General features: G+C 37.3%; 1 protein-coding gene across 2 annotated transcripts in view; it reads right to left on the bottom strand.

The window, feature by feature from the left end:
- The window catches only part of spd-2 (centrosome assembly protein spindle defective 2), a 126937-nt gene that overhangs the window by 15116 nt on the left and 91993 nt on the right, over positions 1 to 19828 (bottom strand). For both annotated transcript variants that reach the window (XM_083113022.1, XM_083113021.1), the window contains exons 17-22: positions 17303 to 17672; positions 14549 to 14924; positions 11617 to 11775; positions 7583 to 7766; positions 3550 to 3757; positions 846 to 1145 (exon numbers count right to left, since the gene is read on the bottom strand). In XM_083113022.1, coding sequence (XP_082969148.1) covers positions 846 to 1145; positions 3550 to 3757; positions 7583 to 7766; positions 11617 to 11775; positions 14549 to 14924; positions 17303 to 17672 — 1597 coding nt within the window. The remainder of the gene's footprint in view (positions 1 to 845; positions 1146 to 3549; positions 3758 to 7582; positions 7767 to 11616; positions 11776 to 14548; positions 14925 to 17302; positions 17673 to 19828) is intronic.

Here is a 19828-nt window from a genome sequence, read left to right as displayed (position 1 = left end):
TTCTAATAGCACATTAAATCATTACCAGAATACTACGTTTATTCCTGTATAAAGGGGTCCATTTTTGCATCTCCAATATTTACAGCAGAATTAATCAATTTTCCGTGAATTGCATCACTCACAAGATACTTCAGACTTCAGAAAGTGTCATGTCGGTATATAAACGGTAAATTTCGTGTTTTAAGAGTCTATTTTGCTTTTGCAGTTCATTTCGCATCATTTCGTGACAAAACAGGATAGGAAAATGCACCTCACACCTTTCAGAAACATGAAAAATTAAAATTAGAATGTGTTAATTCACATTTCGTGTTTTCGTCAAAAACGAAATATGCATGCCGCTACTTATCAACCATTCTTCTTAGAAAATAAGTCTTCCTGAAATGTTTGATTTTATTTGTTTAAAACGTTTTTTTTTGTTCTGGATTAAATCACTGTTTAAAAGATTTAAAAAAATGAAAATAATGTTTTATTTGTCTTTTTTAAAAAAATTACCAACTCTGCTTCTACAGCAGTCATTGATGTCACTTGATTGGTTTATTATACTTTGATTTTCTGCCACTTTTGGCTAATCGCGAAGATCAGGCGAGTGATGATATGATGAAATTGATGAAGGGACAGACACTCGCAAAGAACACCCAGGCCCAGACCAAGATTAGAACCTGACTCCCCTCGTAATGTAGTGCGCAATGCTAACCACTTTGCCACGGAGGTTGGCTTCTACCTTTTGGGTTAATCATGACTACGGATGAATGATGAACTGATGAAATTGGTGATAACACAAACCTAATGATACATCCATGCCTTGGCCATGGGCCTTCCACCCACTTACAAGTAAATCAACAAACCTCAAAGTGGTATCCGTGACACAAGTTGCAGACATTATAGTGGTATCTCCCTCCTCCAAAGGTAGGAACGTTGCAGAAGACGGGTCAATGGTCGATTCTTGTTCCTCGTTTATCTTCTCAACCACCAGGGTCACAACCATCTTGCTGAAACCACTCGACAACATTTCAAAGTCCTTCCCTGTGTCAATGAAACCCTCCAGTTCTGGGTGGGCCTTTTCTCCTGGGAAGTGAGAGTGGAGGTACACATGTTGAAGATCCAGCTCCTTTTTCAAGTTCTTTTGGCCTTGTTTATCAGCAATCCTACAAGAGAAAAATTTACTGGTAATTTCATCCACAGTATTTACAATAATCAACTTGTCTGGAGTAAACTTTCTAACTAACTCTCTAGACTTCTTAAACCCTAAGGTTCATGGCTGCAGCAACACAGGCCTTCCATCTGTCCCTATCTTGAGCAAGATCTATATACTCTTTTCCATCCCTACCGATTTCCTTTAGGTCTATCTCAACGTTGTCCCTCCATCTTCGTCTTGGTTTTCCTACAGGTCTCTTACCATCAGGTTTCCCAACAAGAATCCTGTAAACTCCTCTTTCCTCTCCCATTTGTGGCACATGGCCTGCCCACCTAAGTCTTCTTGATTTAATCATTTAAATAGTCCAGGGACCTCCCAAAGTAGTCCCCACCCGGAGATCCGAATGGGGGACTATTTTACCTCCGGAATATTTTACCTTGGGAATATCCATTACCTCATGTTGCTGTTTTTTGACATGTCTTTTTACAGTGCAGAGTTGTCAGCTCTACACCTAACCCCCAATATGAATGGAGGACCGCACCTGTTGTTGGTCAGCGGATCCCTCGGATCTAGCTGGGAGGATCACATTGTAGTCCACCAACCATACCCCACTTCTGCCTATTGTGGGACGGGACGCTCATAGAGCCATGACAGGACTTTCACTGTTATGAAATCATTAAACTACTAGGGATGTGACGAAGCTGAAAATTTACTGATGCCGATATTTAACCGATTCCAATACATAAGATTATTCAACAAAAGTGGGATGTTATTTTCAGCATGACAAGAATAAATCTGCTATGCACATTTTTGCATATCATATGTATATACATATATACTCTGAAGAGAATATGGTTATGTGAACCTTTAAGAAGAACATAGATTCTCAAGAGATTTAACATTGGTACACAATTATAACACCATTAAGCCTTGTTTCCATGATTTATGAAAAACTAAATATGCTGACCAAGGCAGTAATTTATTTTATTAAAAACATAAACTAAACGTAACGTTTCAACCTTCTAGCAAGGTCTTTTGTACTTGATACAGAGTCTGAAGAAGACCTTGCTAGAAGGTTGAAACGTTACGTTTAGTTTATGTTTTTAATAAAATAAATTACTGCCTTAGTCAGCATATTTAGTTTTTCATTGGTACACAAGCAGTTCTTTGAAATGCAAAACGAATTCCTATTCTTAATGTTGTAAATTTAATGCTGGCAGATTCAATTTCAGAAACACGAGTTTTGGAAACACTTCTGGAAGTAACCTACTTGTTCTCTTATCGCAAATCTGTCCAGCAACACTGAATGCTCCTCCACTGAATACTGATGCAGCAGGTATCCCAAGTATATTCTCACCACATGCTTCAGGTTTGGATACTCATTTTTGAATTTCCAATACAACAGTGGATCCTGGTTACGTGGAATAGTCGGTTCAGCAATGTACTGGTCTATTTCTGATTTTGAAGGAGGCTGATCCTCTGAATGAGAGTTTGCAATAATTTTATTACAAAAACTCTACATGATGAAGAATCGTAACCTAATTTTCAATAAATCTTACAAAGCTAAAATATAAAACTTATTAGAAGGTAAAACTCTAGTATTATCTACCGGTTTAAATATTGGATATTTGACAATGCCGATATTTCAATTTCTAGCAATTGTCATACATCTGTAATCGGCTTCGTCACATCCCTAGTGTCTACTAGAGAGGATTTGCTGCACAAAAGGATTTCGCTCTAGCAAATAATGCTTGAACAGGCAAAATGAGCGGTATACACTTGAAGCCCAGTGGTACACACATAACCATAATTTGGTAGTGGGCCCTCAAATATGAACCATGAAGTGAAAGATTCAGTAAAATTGAACCTTCAGTGAACATGTTAAAATGTAGTTGTCTATCTTACCAATACAGTGATATGAAAATGAAATAGATGATTGTGGGCTGAAACTACAAAGTGGATATTTTACATATATGTGTATGATTATTGTCACATTAAAATGATATTCCATTGTATACGCTCGAGAGTGGGTGAAGACTCGAACAAGTATGTGTGAGTGAAAGTGGTCCCATGCAGTACTAGAGTGTCTACAATTTAACAAAAACAAAATTCCCTGACTTTTCCATGTTTTCCAGACCAAGAACAAAATGTTTTCCAGGCCAAGTTATTTAGGCAATTCATGCATTTAAGCATGTGTGTACACCACACCCGCTTAACCAGGTTAGAATATTCATTTCACATGTTAAAAGTAGCAACAAGAAAGAAAATTCAACAGAGATTGACTAGGTAAGGGGTATTGGGGGGTGAACTTGTTACGTAATATTTGCCATATATTGATTAATGGTAATTTTATAAAAAAATCATAGCAATTATACCATAAATAAAGTAGCATAGAGGTGCGTCACACGTCTTACCTTCTGAGCCTTAGACGGCTGATTTCATCCCCCGACGTTAGGAACAAAGTACCGACTTCCTGAACTTCGGACGCTGCTGTTGTCTTCAATTCTGAATTCTCAGTGTAGTACACGACTGTTACTTCTTTACTCGAAGAACCATCCAGCACAAATTGATCAGGAATTACAGTTATTGTTGTTCTGTTCACAGCTTTCAATACATTTATCTCTGTAAAACACCAGAATCATGTATTTAGACAATGCACGAATGAAAATTAACAACATAACTGCTTCATCAATACCCTTCACAAATAACAGTGCATCATTAATGAGGGATGTGACAGATTAATCGAAGCTGTGTAGCTATCCAATGTAGCCATATCATTGTAACAGTTTATCTGTAAAATTACCGATAATTTTATTGAGCCAACATATATCTACACTAGGGATGGAATTTTGGCCGATATTGATAAAGTACCAATATAAAATTTACTGATACCGATAACCGAAATGAAATTGCAAATGGTTCTTTAAGAACCTGAATGGTTCATTGACCTCCTTAATGAATGTATATTATCAGATGACTGCATTTACATTTACTTTTTAAAACATTAGGGCAAGAAGATTATATGTTTATAACCACAAAAAATATAACTGGCAGAATTTTGTACTAAATTATAAGACATTTATTGATATATCTGATCTGTAAAATTATTGGTAATTTTACAGATAAACTCATATGCCTATATTGGCCAATACCAATCAATTGATCTGTTCCATTTCTAATCTATACTATAAATAACCTGTCATTTAGTACAAAATTCAATATTTTTTATTATAGATTGATTGATATAGGTCATTTTCATTGCTTTTCTGCTACTTTTGGCTAATCGCAACAATGAGGGTAAGTGATGATATGATGAAGGTACAGTCACAAAGAACACCCATGCCCAGGCCAGGATTCAAACCTGGGACCCCTGACATGCTCTGCTAACCGCTCTGCCACGAAGATCGACCATTTTGGTATTATTTTATGGATATAACCATATATTCTGTATCTACCAATTTCAGCTTGTAGCTCTATTCTGATGTGCAGGAATCTCCCATGCTTTGGCAGATGCATGGCTTGGAGTCAGTCTGCCAGACATCAATTGTAGCAGTGGAGGCATTCATCCATACAAGTTCCATTCAGGAGATGCAGTGCAGCACTACAACAAAAGCCCAACAAGGATTGCTACCTATGTGTGCCAGAGTGGCACAGCATGATGAGGTGGGTCAGGCAATGAAGAAAAAATGTCAGCACTCAGAAGTATCCAGGTTGAAGAAGCATCAGGATGTCAGGAAATATAGCCAGAGTCATTGCATCTCCTGAATTGAACCTGTTGAAGTGAATTGCTTTAAGTCCACTTTGTACACAGACAGTTCTGCACCGTAGTCATGCGGTCTAAGGCGTCATGCTTTGGGCTCTGGCTACGGGACGCGCACAGGTTTGAGTCTCTTGAGGGAAAGCATATGAACTTCTCTCCTGAGATTTCGGCCTGTGTATGGGAGCAGTGGCCACCCACCATCGTGAGGAAACTGGGGAGCTACAAATGAGTAGCGTAACCAGGTCATGGCAACCTACAGCAACAACTGGGGGTTCGTCATGCTGACCACACGACATCCCATAAATGTTTCGATGATCTCCCACCTCAACAATTGGGAATGGAACTGGCAGTCGGTAGGTAGGTCCTGGCCCTCGCGAGCTGTTGCACCACAAGTTATTATTTTATTTTTGTGCACAGACAAGGATGTATTTAGGGGGGAGTCCAGGGGTCCAGACCCCCCTTAAAGACTTACCAAGTACTAAAATCAAATAATGAAAATATACTTGTTTAGCTTTTGATGTATAATCGATGGTTATTTATTTCTTCTGAACTTACTGGAAGGAAAGGTACATTGGGATCATACAGCTTTGAAGGACAGTATCAATACTATTTATGATAAAAGAATTGAATGTCTATTCAATAACAGTTGAACAAATCCAGCTGATGCAAACTAAAGTTCCTGCTTAATATTTTATGCATATCTATTTGACATTAATTTCTTTGTCAGGGCACTTACTTATATACAAATGTTGCTGATCTTAACTATACATAGCTTCATAATGAATACCTGCTGTTATATCTCTATTCTTATACCAACTTTGTACCTATTCATGTAATAACAACAATACAAAATTAATTATATTGAATTAACATTATTTTAGTCTCATATAATTACAAGGGTCGTTCAAGGTTGACCGGGACTTTTATTTCTGCAGAGGAAATAGGTAGCAGAAGAAACACCAAACTATGTTAGTTTTTCAAAGTATTCTCCGTGCGCGCCGAGGCACCGTTGCCATCGTTCTGGAAGCTCCGGAATTCCTTTTGGCGTAGAAAGAACTTGGCTGTTGTCGTAGCCACTGGAGGACATCGCTCCACAGTGCTTCGTCTGTCATGAATTTCTTCCCTCCCAGCTGGTCTTTAAGGGGTGCAAACAAATGATAATCACTGGGGGCTAAATCCGGACTGTAGGGGGGGATGGGGCAGAACTTCCCAGCGCATTTCGGCCAGAGTAGTTGTTGTCACATTGGCTGTGTGAGGGCGGGCATTGTCATGGAGAAGAATGACATTTCCAGACAACATCCCAGGTCTTTTCTTGCGAATGGACTTTCGTACAGCACCACTCAACAATGTGGAGTAATACTGGGCATTAATCGTGCTCTCTTTGTCCAGAAAATCCACATGGATAATGCCCTTCATGTCCCAGAAGACACTTGCCATGATCTTTCCAGAGGACGGCTGCATTTTGCTTTTCTTGGGGGGCGGGGAACCTTTATGCCGCCACTCCATGCTGCAACGTTTGGTCTCTGGGGTTGAATTGTGCAACCATGTTTCATCACACGTGATGATGGATTGCAACAATTCATCACCTTCTGCTCGAAACCGATTCAGAAGCTGTTCACAGACCGTCCTGCGTGTCCACTTCTGATCGAATGTCAGCTGGCGGGGAACCCACCTTGCACAGATTTTGCGGAAGCGTAAGTGGTCGTAAATGATTGTCTCAACACTCCCGACACCGATATTCACCTCGGCAGCAATATCCCGCACTGTTACTCGCCGGTTCTCAAGAATCATTTGCTCAACACGTGCGATATTCACTGGTGTGACTTCAGTCGCGCGAATGTGTCCATGCGCTTCATTTGTCACCAGCTCCCGTCCTTCGCGAAACTGCTCACACCATTTGTACACTCTTGTCCGCGACATCGTTTGTTCACCATACTGTGCTTGCAATCGTCTGAAAATCTCAGCTGGTTTCACTTTCTCCTTCACGAGAAATTTGATTACACACCGCTGCTCCACAGCCACAGACACACTGCTTGCCGCCATGTTCGCTGCAACTGCTGCGCATGCGCGAAATACGTCATGCCGGGCGCTAGTTACTCGCGAAGGAATACATTACGTCACCCCCACGTTTCATCATGATCCGGCTATTCATCGATTTTTTACATACGAAAATCCCGGTCAACCTTGAACGACCCTTGTATTATAACGTGCCTGTGCACAGATAGGCCAATTGAATCTGGACCTACAGTTTAAAGTGGGATCTGAACCACTGTGTAATGTGCCTCCACCGGGTATCAAACCTGGGATCCCTTGATTACAAGGTAAGTTACCACTATGCCAGCGAGGCCTGTTCAGATGAGTTTGAACTGTACTTCATATCTGAACTGGCCAACATTTCATGGTACACTGATTACGAGCTTTGCAACATCTTAACCATTCCCTCGCATGTATGTGACACAGCAGCACAGCCAACCTAAAGAAAATTACAGCAAAAGCACATATAATTGCTAACTGACCTAGTACTAATACATCACACACAGTACCAACATCCTGCAAATCTGAATTGCTAATAGAGGAGAATAATGTCATCAATTTAGCCCTACAATTAATATACACTTGATTTCTGTTAGCAGTAAAGCAAATCTTAATATGTTTATTTGAATATAACAACTTAAAATTTGGAATACCTTTAGGTTCAGAGAAAATTTTCACAAATGCTGGTAATGTTCCTATATTCTGGACCAAAAAGCACCTTTCCAAAGTAGAACTGGAATCAACATCTCCGAGGTTTAGCCACATGTTACCCTTCTCATCCTTGGAAACATTTTTCATTTTGATTTTACCATGTCCTCCATACCCACATAATCTTATCTGAAATAAAAATGGAAGTACTGCATTATTACACAAGTAAGAACACATTATTAATACTATTGTCGGAAACTCAGTTCCACTCTATGCCAAAATAATTTCTAATAACAATATACGAGGGTAAAGTCATGGCAATTACATTTCTCTCAAAGGTAAATGGTGGTACAGTTACCTGGTACACTTGATCAAATTGTTCATACACAGTACCATATACTGTTGAAAGTACATGATAATAGAAGCAAAAAAGTCTCGGTAAACATGGGTCTGCAAATGAGTTGTTTTCGAGATAATTGTGAATTTGTGGTTACAAGCCACCACTGACTTCATTGTTTGTAAACGTCGTCCTAGTTAGTAAAATGCTAATAATACAGTAAGAAAGTCATTGGACATCTTATTGCATTTATTGAATATTCTACTTACTCTAACAAACGTTAGTATGTTACATGTTACAATTACTGTACACTCGTACCTGTTAAAGGAGGTGTTCAAAGTGTCGTCTTTGCATCTGGATGCAATACTGTATGCGATTCCGCATTGAGTTTCGAATTCTTTGGAACACCCCAGGTTCATTTTGGAATTGGTCACAAGCATGTACAATTTTCTGTACTGATTTTATTCATCCTGTTCGATTACAATGCCATCTCTCGGAAATGTTATTTTTTGTCAACAAAGAGCAAACCTTGGAACGTGCACGGAGTAAAGCACTGTGTTTACAAAATGCAATCAGTGATGGCTTCTAACCACACATTATTGGCATTTTACCAACTAGGATGACATTTACAAACAATGAAGTCAGTGGTGGCTTGTAACCACACATTCGCAATTATTTCGAAAACAGCACGTTTGCAGACCCACGTTTACTGAGACTTTTTTGCTTAATCTATTATCGTTAGGGGCATGCATATTTAATTTTTGACGAAAAAACGAAATTTGAAAAAACACATTGTAGTGTTAATTTTTCATGTTTTTGAAAGGTGTGAGATGCATTTTGTGACCATGTTTTGTCACGAAATAATGCGAAATGAACTGTAAAAAGCGAAATTAACTCTTAAACACGAAATTTAGGGTTTATTCACCGACGCGACACCTTCTGAGGTCTGAATTATCCTGAAAGTTATGCAATTCCCGGAAAATTGATTAATTCTGCTGTTAATATTGGAGAAACAAAAATTGACTCCTTTACACAGAAATAAACTTAATACTCAGATAACTACATAAATGGGCTATTAGAAGTGAAATGTTAATTCTGTGGAATAAGTGTAGTTTTTAAATCAAATTTAGGATTATATTCACAATTTTAAAACCAAAATGTCTTTTTATATACCACTTTTGATCCAATTTTTCACCGCTATATATTTTATTTACCGCTTTTGAACCCGAAATTGACTCAGTTTTTATACCGAAATTTTGCTTTTTTATTTACCAAAAATATGTGCCTCTAATTATCGTGTACTTTCAACTGTGTCAGTTTGAGCCATTACTTATAATACACCCTGTATATTTCAGTCTTTTGTACTGGTTCCACATTCTTGCAGAAAAAAAAATGTCATAACTTACTTCGTATGATCAAAGATTAATATCAAATGCAAATAGCTTTTCCTGATGAGAAACTTTTAGTTTTTCAAAATATATGTTTCAACTAACTGTACATTATTTACTTACAAATAATAAATATGCTAATCAAATGTCTGTTACATGTTTGTTATTCCATTATACTTTGTAAAAACAACCTGGAAGGGCTGACAAAGAAAAAGTTCCAAGAAAATACATGGGGAGGGGGGGGTGCTGTAGTTCTACACTCAGCTGCCATAGAGTTGATGTTATTCGTTCCACAGCCTAACCACCTTTACCACAGGGACATTAATGGAAAAATACCAGAAATCTCACCCTCTAGAAGTGAACAAAGGTATCCCACTTGATTTTTGTGGCACTTCTATTTAGGGCTGCAAATTATAAGTAATTTTAAGAATAATAATTATTATTATTTGTGCATGTTGCTTGTTGAATTTACACAACACACAGGGTGGCTCAAAACTCCTGCATCATTGGGGAGCTCTGTGATTTGCATTGTTGGCTTAAATTCCAGCAGCACCGGACTGATCTCAGGGGATCAGTGGAATACTTGACCACCTGACTTAAATCCACTGGGTTTTGCAGTATGAGGTTACCTGAAATCCAAAGTGTATACAGGGAAGATAAGGACCATTCATCATTTGGGTAAGTCAATTGGTGCAGGGTGATATGCCATTTCACTGGACATGATGTCCCACATTCTATGGAACATGGATACATGCCTACATAAGTTTTGACATTGGTGGAGCTCACATTGAAAATATATTTTAATTGTAATAATGATATTGTAATTTATGCTTTGATTGATTTAAAATTGTTGGTTGCATCGACATGTATGGCCATTTTACAACCTTCAATGTACATGGGGAAATATCCCCTTATCTAAAATTATTACTTAACCCCTTCCCTGTGTTCAGCGTAATATTACGCCCGCGAACATCTCTGACTGCAGTAACTTGTGTTGAACGGAATAATAAGTTTTTTGTTGGTGAAATTGTTTTGTTATTGAAGAAATAACGACCTTTTATTTAGTCACAATTTTCAGTGCCGACAAAGAAGAAGAAGAAGATAAAGAAGAAGTTCAGAGGAAAGTAAACTGTTTATGTGTTACGCTGACAAAGTGCAAACGTGAGTTTGTTTGTGTGCCACATTTAGTAAGTTGCTTTATGTATATTTGTGTTGCGTTATTTGAACTGTTGGCGATTTATTGTTGGTTTTGGTGTGTAAAATGGAAACGTGCCAAGAAAATTGTTCAGGTTCAGATTGTTTTTCCTAAGTTTGAGTTTCTAATAGTATCTAACAGTGATGGCGATTAGGAGGGGCAGTTGCCCCCCTACATTTTACCACTTTTGCCCCCACACTATGCTAAATCTTATCTACAAAGGGAAATATACTGTCTTTGCACCCCCCCACCACAGTTTTGGCCCCTTGCCCTCCCCCAGTTTTGGAACCCAATCGCCGCCACTGGTATCTAATAGTATTGTCAAACAGGATTTCAAAATCTATTGAAGATATTACAATGAAACTTGGCTAACACATTACGTATAGACCATAGTATTTTTCAAGGTAGATTATAATCGGGTACCTATATCCAGGGCCAGTCCAGAGGGCCCCAAAGTTAACAGGGATTTTTGGAGGGAAATTTCCCGAATTATCCCCGATTTCCCTTTCCTCATACTTGATGTACACATGTGCGTGGTACCATTTGAAAGCCAGTTCTATTCTGAAGAGAAAGACGTATGAACCATGATACTCAGATGAATTGTGCTGAAGCAGTAGCTACTTAAAAATTTTACTATGCATACTCAGAAAAAAAAATACATAGAGCAGGAAAGCATTTTCAGAAAATTACACTGGGAAGGGGTTAAAATGTTAAAACAAGGGGTGTAAGAACCTTTGAAAATTAAGTGGAAGGTTGCAAAGGGACCTGCACAAGACACACACACACCATTTGCAAGACAAACACAACACATTAACATGTAAGAATAAACTAAAACTTTAAGTATTGATGTAGTACTTTTGGGTCACCCTGTATTTTAGTGCACAGAGAAAATAATACTATTGTATTTTAGTGCACAGAGAAAATAATACTATCTTAGAAACTTAATGAAAAATTAAGGCTCAACCAGAAGTCAAACATGAGTCTCTACTGACATACTATCATGTTAGTACTATCAGCGATACTGCATTGCTCCTCTGACCTACAACAGCCGTGTGGAATATTACAGGATAATAATAATTAAAATTAACAAAAAAAAGGAAGTATAATTCATTCACTTACAACAAACTTTTCGTTTCTAGGCAAGTTGGTGGTTTTGATGGAAACCATTCCAATAGCCGCTCCCACCTTTGATGGACAAAACGAGACCCTGAATTCTTGAGTACTGTTTCCAGGGATTTCTATGGTGCATTTATGAACCTTCGAACCTCCTCGTTCAATCTGTAATAAATTTTGGTGAGAAATTACTGAATGAAAACATCACTTCAAATTATGATATACCGGGTGGTCCATTTATAATGCTAGTATGGAATATCGCATGCAGAATGCATCCAATCGAAAAATTGCACAGAAAAAAAGTTTCATACTATTGAGGGGGTAAGTCAATGCCGCAAAAATTTCATCGCCACCACCCACCCCTTAGGGGGGGGGGGGTAAAGGGGAAATTTCACTCCTGAGATTTTGGGATGAACAGTGTGGAGCTTCAGACACCGTGTTTTGAGATGCATTGAAGAGAACGGTCATCATTTTGAACATTTGCTCCTTTAAACATTAATTTGTGTACCTCAAATGATAACTAATTTGTAGTAACGTACTTAATTTTGTTGTTCATATGAAATTGTTCCTTGAAACCAAATAGTTGGAACAAATTAATATTATTTATTCTTACACAAAAACATAAACTGCAAACAATTTTCTTTCGCTGAATTCTTTGCACACATTTTTCGAATAAAATTCGTTTTTGCAATGTTCTCAACGGAAACCAAAACTGTTTTTACATAAAGGGAACAAAATGAAACTGAAACTACCAAATGTTTATAAATGTTTGAAAGTTGCAATATTTTTTTTTTTTTGCAAAATTTTTCGAACAAAAAATACTTCTTTTTCAACACGGAATCCAAATATGTAAAACGAATGGGGGTGTTCCATTTGAAATTTCACATTTACCTCCACCCCCCTAAGGCGTGGGTGGTGGCAACGAAATTTTTGCGGCATTGACTTACCCCCTCAATAGTATGAAACTTTTTGTCTATGCAATTTTTCGATTGGATGCATTCTGAATGCGATATTCCATACTAGCATTATAAATGGACCACTTGGTATACTGGTATGCATTTTCGTGTATACAAACTTTTGCATTGTTTTCAAAGAGTAGACCTTTTGCAACAAAGTGAAACTTGTTTCAAGTCCCTAGTCCTCATACAGGCTGAAATATGACGCAATATGTACAATCCTGCATTTTGGCTAAAAATAGCTAATTTGCATATTAGAGAAAGGGGGGAGGGAGGTGGGTTTTCTTTTACATGACATTTCAAAGTCTTATCTCAACATCTGTCAGTGTTTACAACCTCACATACAAGTATGAAGGTCCTAAAAGCACGTGAATGTTGTAATCGGCACCATGGGTCATATATGACCCATTGGCTGTTTTCCCCTTTACTTTCTATGGGTCATATATGACCTATTGGCTGTTTAAAGGTTAAAGATCATGCCATAATTTTTTAATATTTAATTTCAAGAGTACAAATTAATTAATACACAAATTTTGAACATTTGAAAGGTAATTGCTAGTAAAATAGTTGGAATTGGAGCATCGACTTTTAGAAAAAGAATTTGAAGGGGACATAGTTTCACGAAGGTAAAGAACCATGGATGTAGATAAGTGACTTCTAGTGGACCAGCCTGGGCAAAATTGGTCACATACTTTATTATACTTGGACAGTTACAAAAATTTATTACAATGTCAATCAACAGTCATCTGAATGGTGTCAGTGAGTCACCGAAATTGATAGCAAATAAGGTAATTTTTTAAGTTACATGGAATTATTAGAGGCATGCATATTTCATTTTTGACGAAAACATGAAATGTTAAATAACTCTTTGTAATGTCAATTTCTCATGTTTCAGAAAGGTGCGAGGTGCATTTCCTACCCTGTGTTGACACGATATAATGCGAAATGAACTGCAAAATGCAAAATAGATTTTTAAACACAAAATTCAGTTTATTTACAGACGCGACACTTTCTGAAGTTTGAATTATCTTGAGAGTTATGCAATTCACGGAAAATTGATAAATTCTGCTGTAAATATTTGAGAAGCAAAAATAGGCCCCTTTATACAGGAATAAACTGAATACTCTGATAACTACTTAAATGTGCTATTAGAAGGGATATGTTTATTATGTGTAACAAGTGTAGTTTTAAATCAAATTGAGGATTATATTCATAATTTTAAAACCAAAATGTCATTTTATATACTGCTTTTGATCCGATTTTTCACCGCTATAACACCAAAAATTTATTTCATTTACAGCTTTTGAGCCCGAAATTGGCTGTTTTTGTACCGAAATTTTGCTTTTTTATTTACCAAAAATAAATGTGCCTCTAGGAATTATTATATTTTTGTATAAGATCAGAAGTCAACTTCTGGTTGGCTGATAAAAAAAAAAAATTAGAGAGAAAATGTATTGGAGTGGAACCCTGATTTTACATTCTCCTGCATTATACTTTCAATGTTGATGGTCCCAACACAGTAAAATGTAAAATTTTAATCAATTTAACATTTCCTGCACTTTAAGTTTTTTCAGCTTGGTCCCTTTAAAAACGTAAAATCGATGTTTCACTGTATATACAAAAGTTTCCTACATATCAGAAGGCCACCACCTGAATTTATGTATTTGTCATACTGCGACAAGTCTTTGCAGCCCATTTTCATAGAACAGCACAGAGTGTGCAACCAGACCTTCATCTTAAAGAGATGGTCCATAGAGAGTGGTACACAAAATTTGCAGACATGTGTCAGAAAGTTGCAAAATCGTGAAAGGAAGTTTTCTAATCATGTCATCATGATAAGCTTGAATGGATGGAAGGGTAGATAAGGGAATACTCTCAGATCTGATAGCAGAGATTGATGTAGTTGAACACCTGCAGATGGCAGCACATGAAAACAAAAGCAAAGGCAATGCAATTCTTGATTTTAAACTGCCGGCACTTACCCTAAAGTCAGTATTTTGTCTAATTTCCGCTTGCAAAGTGAGGTTCTCCGAGGTAGCATTTCGAAATTTGCACCTTTCTGATTTTCCTTTATTTAGCTCCACAGACCCCCAAGAGAAATAGAGCTTCGTGCTTTCCAAAGCACGCTTCCGTCTTTGTGGGACTCCTCCTTTCTCACTTAATTCTGATCTTGAATAAGGGCTTCTGGTTGCTATTCCTTGAACACTCCCAGTCTCGCTTATCACAGAGTTTGGAGAAACACTCCTAAGATTGCAGTCATACCCAGACGAATGCATTACCACGCTGCTTCTTTCCACTACACCCTTCACATTAACACAAAAGGATGGCCCTCCAGGCTGGACAGATATTTGAATCTCTCTGGAAAGAAAACAACACTAATGTTATTTTTAATGCAATGAAAATTACTTACAGAAAATTACAGATGCTCCATGAAAAACTTCAATGGCTCATTCACCTACTTAACCTTATCCGATGGAGCCTATCACCCCCATACGCCCCTCATGGCGAGAAGTTTATAAGCAAAACAAAATAAAATAAAACTATTTACTGTAAACATTTGCAGTTGGTTTGTTTTTCCCACAAAGCATTGCACTATTGTGGGAAGGGGGATTATGGTATTTCATTCCCAAAAACTGAAATCTGAAAACAAAATTTTAATTTCAGAAATAAATTCCTATGACCTTAATTCTCTTAAGGTCATACAACCGAAACAAAATTTTGTTGATAATAGTTCATCACAAAAAATGTAATTGGATTATACAATACCAAAAATACTACAAAAAGTTTACCCAAGGAGGGGAGGGGCTCAACTGTGAATTTTTTACAAAACAAATGAAAATAAATTGCATTGTTCCCTAGGGTATTCTGAATCTTTTTGTTACTTTTGTTTATAAAAACAAACATAATGTGAAAAGTCACTTGGTGGGACTATCAACTCCCCCCCCCCCTTCCCCTGGGATGTGTGTACAGAAACAGATTGGTAATGATTTTGTAATTATTATAATTAATACACAACTGCATCTATATAAACACTAAAAGCATTGATGCAAAGTTAATATTTTCTTTTAGGTTTAGCGAGTGATAAAATGTGTGTGACATTCATGCAATAATTGTTTATTTTTATTAATAATGGTAATTTTTGTAATTACTGTATAATTATTAACAGTGCTTCTATTTCTGGCAGGTACGCCGCAGTAGCATCTTTTAATAGGTGTTTTTGAGTAGTTCTCATGATGAACACAAGAACAAGCTAGCTTGAACCTTTCTTCCTGAAAAAAAAAAAAGCACTGATTCAATAACAAATGGTTTCTTGAATTTTAGCGATAAAAAAAGTGTGGCCCTGTGTGTCCTCTCCCTCCTTAGATAAGAAAGTTTCTCATACAGCTTGCACAAGCTAGGGCTAATACGAGGGTCACTATTTATATTTTGAGCCTAACAATGAAAAAACAGGAATTTGGCATTGAAAACTGCTTTATTGTTTTTCGAAGTATTCTCCTTTATGGTCAATACACTTTTGCATTCGTTCGAACCATTTGTCAAAGCAGTTTATCCAATCTTCTTGAGACACCTCCATAATATGCTTTTTGAACGCATCAACGGTGTCTTCCACCGACGAAAATCGTTGTCCACGCAATTTATTCTTGACATTTGGGAACAAGAAGAAGTCATTCGGTGCCAAATCAGGACTGTACGGCAGATGACCCATCAATTCGATTTTTTGACTGTTCATAAAGTCGGTTGTTAGACGAGATGTGTGACAGCTGGCATTGTCTTGATGAAGAATGATCCGACAGCGTTTGTTTGTTTTCCGTATTTGACCGAAGACCTCTGGCAAACAAATTGTTGTGTACCATTCAGAGTTGACCGTTCTACGTTCCTCTAAAGGCACAGTTGCCACATGACCAGTTTTCCCGAAAAAAACAGGCGACCATTTGTTTCGATGTGCTTCGAGCGCGAACAACTTTTGTTGGATTGGGTTCATCTTGAAACACCCATACAGTCGACTGCTGTTTACGTTCCGGCTCATATGCATATATCCATGATTCGTCACCTGTTACAATCTTATATACGTCTTTTGAAGCACCACGATTGTATTTATTGAGCATTTGTTTGCACCAATTGACGCGAGCGTCTTATTGAGTTTTTGTCAAATTGTGTGGGATCCAATGAGAACATACCTTTCTCACAGCTAAATGATCACGTAATATTTTATATATGCTGGTGGAACTAATGCCTATGGTTGCCTCAATCTCACAGTATGTCACATGACGATCTTGCAGTATTAGGTTTTGCACAGCATCAATGTTTTCTCGAACAACAACTGAGTTTGGACGACCTTCGCGAATCTAGTCGGTGAGCGAATGGCGGCCACGATTAAATTCGTTATACCAGCGTTTCACAGGGGCAAAGGATGGGGCTTCATCGCCAAATGTGGAAGTAAGTTGATCGATGCACTCTTGTCTTGATAATCCACGTCGAAAATCGTAAAAAATCATCGCACGAAAATGTTCATGAGTTAATTCCATTTTATTGTTGTCACACAATCTCCAAGGCAACATAAACAACACAAATGAAGCTATTAACAAAACATTTGAAATACGTTATGGTCAATAATGCCAGACGATTCCGTGCAAACGTCAAATCGCGCCTAACTTCAATCAGTGTTGCCAAGGCTCAAAATATAAATAGTGACCCTCGTAAATAAACAAATGACCAGTTCATTCCCCGGTACTTACCCTTCAGTAACGTTCGTACTAGGAGAAGGATGAAAGGCAATGTTAATTTCCCTTTCTTCCCGAGGAATAAGTAAGAGGTGTGATGGTGTCGCAGAAATTGCATCTTCAGTTCCATTCCCATCCGGGTAGAGCACATTCACCACCAACTCCAGATTCAATGCTCCCGAGTTGTAAATATGCAGTTTCTCCACACCGAAACCACCACGTGAAGCATATATGCACAGAGGATCCTTTGACTGAGCAATTTCCAAACCTAATTTTGCAACTGATCCTTCCAGAGAACATTGTTTAAGTATACAATTAGCTTCTGGGATATCAAGCTGTACACTCAATATGGAATTTAACTTCAACTGGTAGGTACTTGCATCCACTGAAATAGAGAGATAAATTACGATAAATACAAAAACACACACACACACACACAGTTTAAAATGCCTCTGAATTACAGTATGCGCCAAAATATACAGTACTGAAATTAAAAGACAAACATTACATTGTCGTCATCTGTGAGTTTATTTATCCTGAAAGAAACACTACATACACACTATTAGCGAGTTATAACTTCCTTTTCTGAGAACACGAGAGGCTGGAGCTATGACCCATCGACAAACGCACATGCACGTTCGAGGTGTGTGAGTTTCAGTACTGTTAATTTTGGCGCATACCGTATTAATATTACAACATACATATACGTTTCAATTAAACTGAAGTTAATTGAAAAAATGCAATCAGTAAATCAGAAAAAAATATTTAAATTCAGCTTTAATCAATTGTTTGTATGTACAAATTAATTTTAATTCTTCATTTAAGTCCATATTATGCACAAAAAGGCTAATTGGGACTGGGCCTACAGTTTAAAGTGGGATCTGGACTACTGTGCAATGTGCCTCCACCGGGTATCAAACACAGGACCCCTTGATTACAAGGTAACGACGTTACCACTATGCTAACGGGGAGGCATGCAAGTACAAATTAAATGCAATGTGTTTTAAAAGTTACGCGAACCAAGTATGATTACCTGTAACATGAAAACCATCAGATATATTTACCCAGGTTTTTTCTGCATTGTAAAGCCTCATCCATTGAGATATCATTCAATGCTTAACTTTACCAGTTTACTCCATATACATTAATAAATGGCGGAAGACAGCATTAATATTTTTTTCCAGAATGACGCTTTTGGGTAAGAAACATACATAAAAGAAATTATTGAATGACCATAATTAGACGTGTGATGACCAATGCCATGTTAGTCTGTTATGTGTGTCCTATGTAGGTCATGTGCAAGATTTGACGGATTTTGGAATGGCGATTATAAGGGTTAAGTGAAAAAATGCCATATCTCCTAAGCTGGCAACAACAGCAGATAGAAAGTTGGTCAACAGGTGTCTAAGTTATGGTCATAAATTGTCATGACTAAAAAAAACTTTCTGTATTGTACAAATTTTTCTTAGGTTTAAGACAATGAATTTTTTGGACAGAAACAAAATATACACATCAGGTCAAAATACTCATAGTAAATATATCATAACATTGTAGTGATGTTAACAGCATAATATATTTGCTTTTTCATGCAATATTTAATTTGTTTCAAACAGTTTTCCTCAGGTGAGAAACAGCTGAAATACTGTGTAAAAATATTGTGGCTGGGTGCGTATTACTCACTATATTATATAAACAATACTAAAAATAGTATAACATTAGTTTAAAAAAACACTTGAGTAAGTATGCAATAGTTTAAGAACGATGTTTCAGGGTACAACTGCCCCCTTCATCAGGTTCACAATTCTTTCTAAGCACTAAAACATAATGCTGTGTTGTAAAGTGTAATATGAGGATTAGGTAGAGGTTGGGTTAAAAACTATCCATGACATATTTCAATTTAAAAAACCTCACTATTTAAAAGACCCATTAAAGCTGAAAACATTAAGATCCCTTAAAAATGGGAACTCGTAAAAAAGTTAAAAACATGCACCAATGCAATCATCTTCGAAATTAATAGGATTTAACCATTAAATTGTGCAACACAGAAGTACGAAATTTTCTAAATTTCACGTAAGTAATCAATATATTAAGTGCTGGAAAAATCAATAAAATAAAGGAAATCAAGTAAGTTCTGTCAAATTTTCACCGGATACTTCAAATGCCAAAAAGGGTCGTGAAATGGACTTGGCAGGTCAAACATAGTCACAATCAGCAACAATGACATGTCTCCAATGTTCTGGAAGACCATGGATTTCAGTGTGGTAGAACTCTGCAGAACATGAAGCAAAGAAGTCACCTTGCAGTTTGTTCTCTAAGGTGGTTGCCCAGTGAACGGAACAGATGGTAATCCAATGGAGCTATGTCTGGTGAATAAGGTGGATGCATCAATGTTTCCCAATGAAGGCCAAGAATGGTGTTATGGGTGATCTTAGCCACATGTCTCTTATTATCAGCTAATTTGATACCTTTGCGATTTATGAGTGCTGGTGCCATAATTTTCAGTTTCTTGTGTCCATGTTGCAGCTGCTAAGAGTACAGTTC

The sequence above is a fragment of the Lepisma saccharinum genome, chromosome 27 (genome assembly GCF_977018435.1).
Source record: "Lepisma saccharinum chromosome 27, izLepSacc3.1, whole genome shotgun sequence".
Lineage (NCBI taxonomy): Eukaryota > Metazoa > Arthropoda > Insecta > Zygentoma > Lepismatidae > Lepisma > Lepisma saccharinum.
Note: the sequence above shows the minus strand (reverse complement) of the source record. Positions and strands in the feature narration are given on the sequence as shown.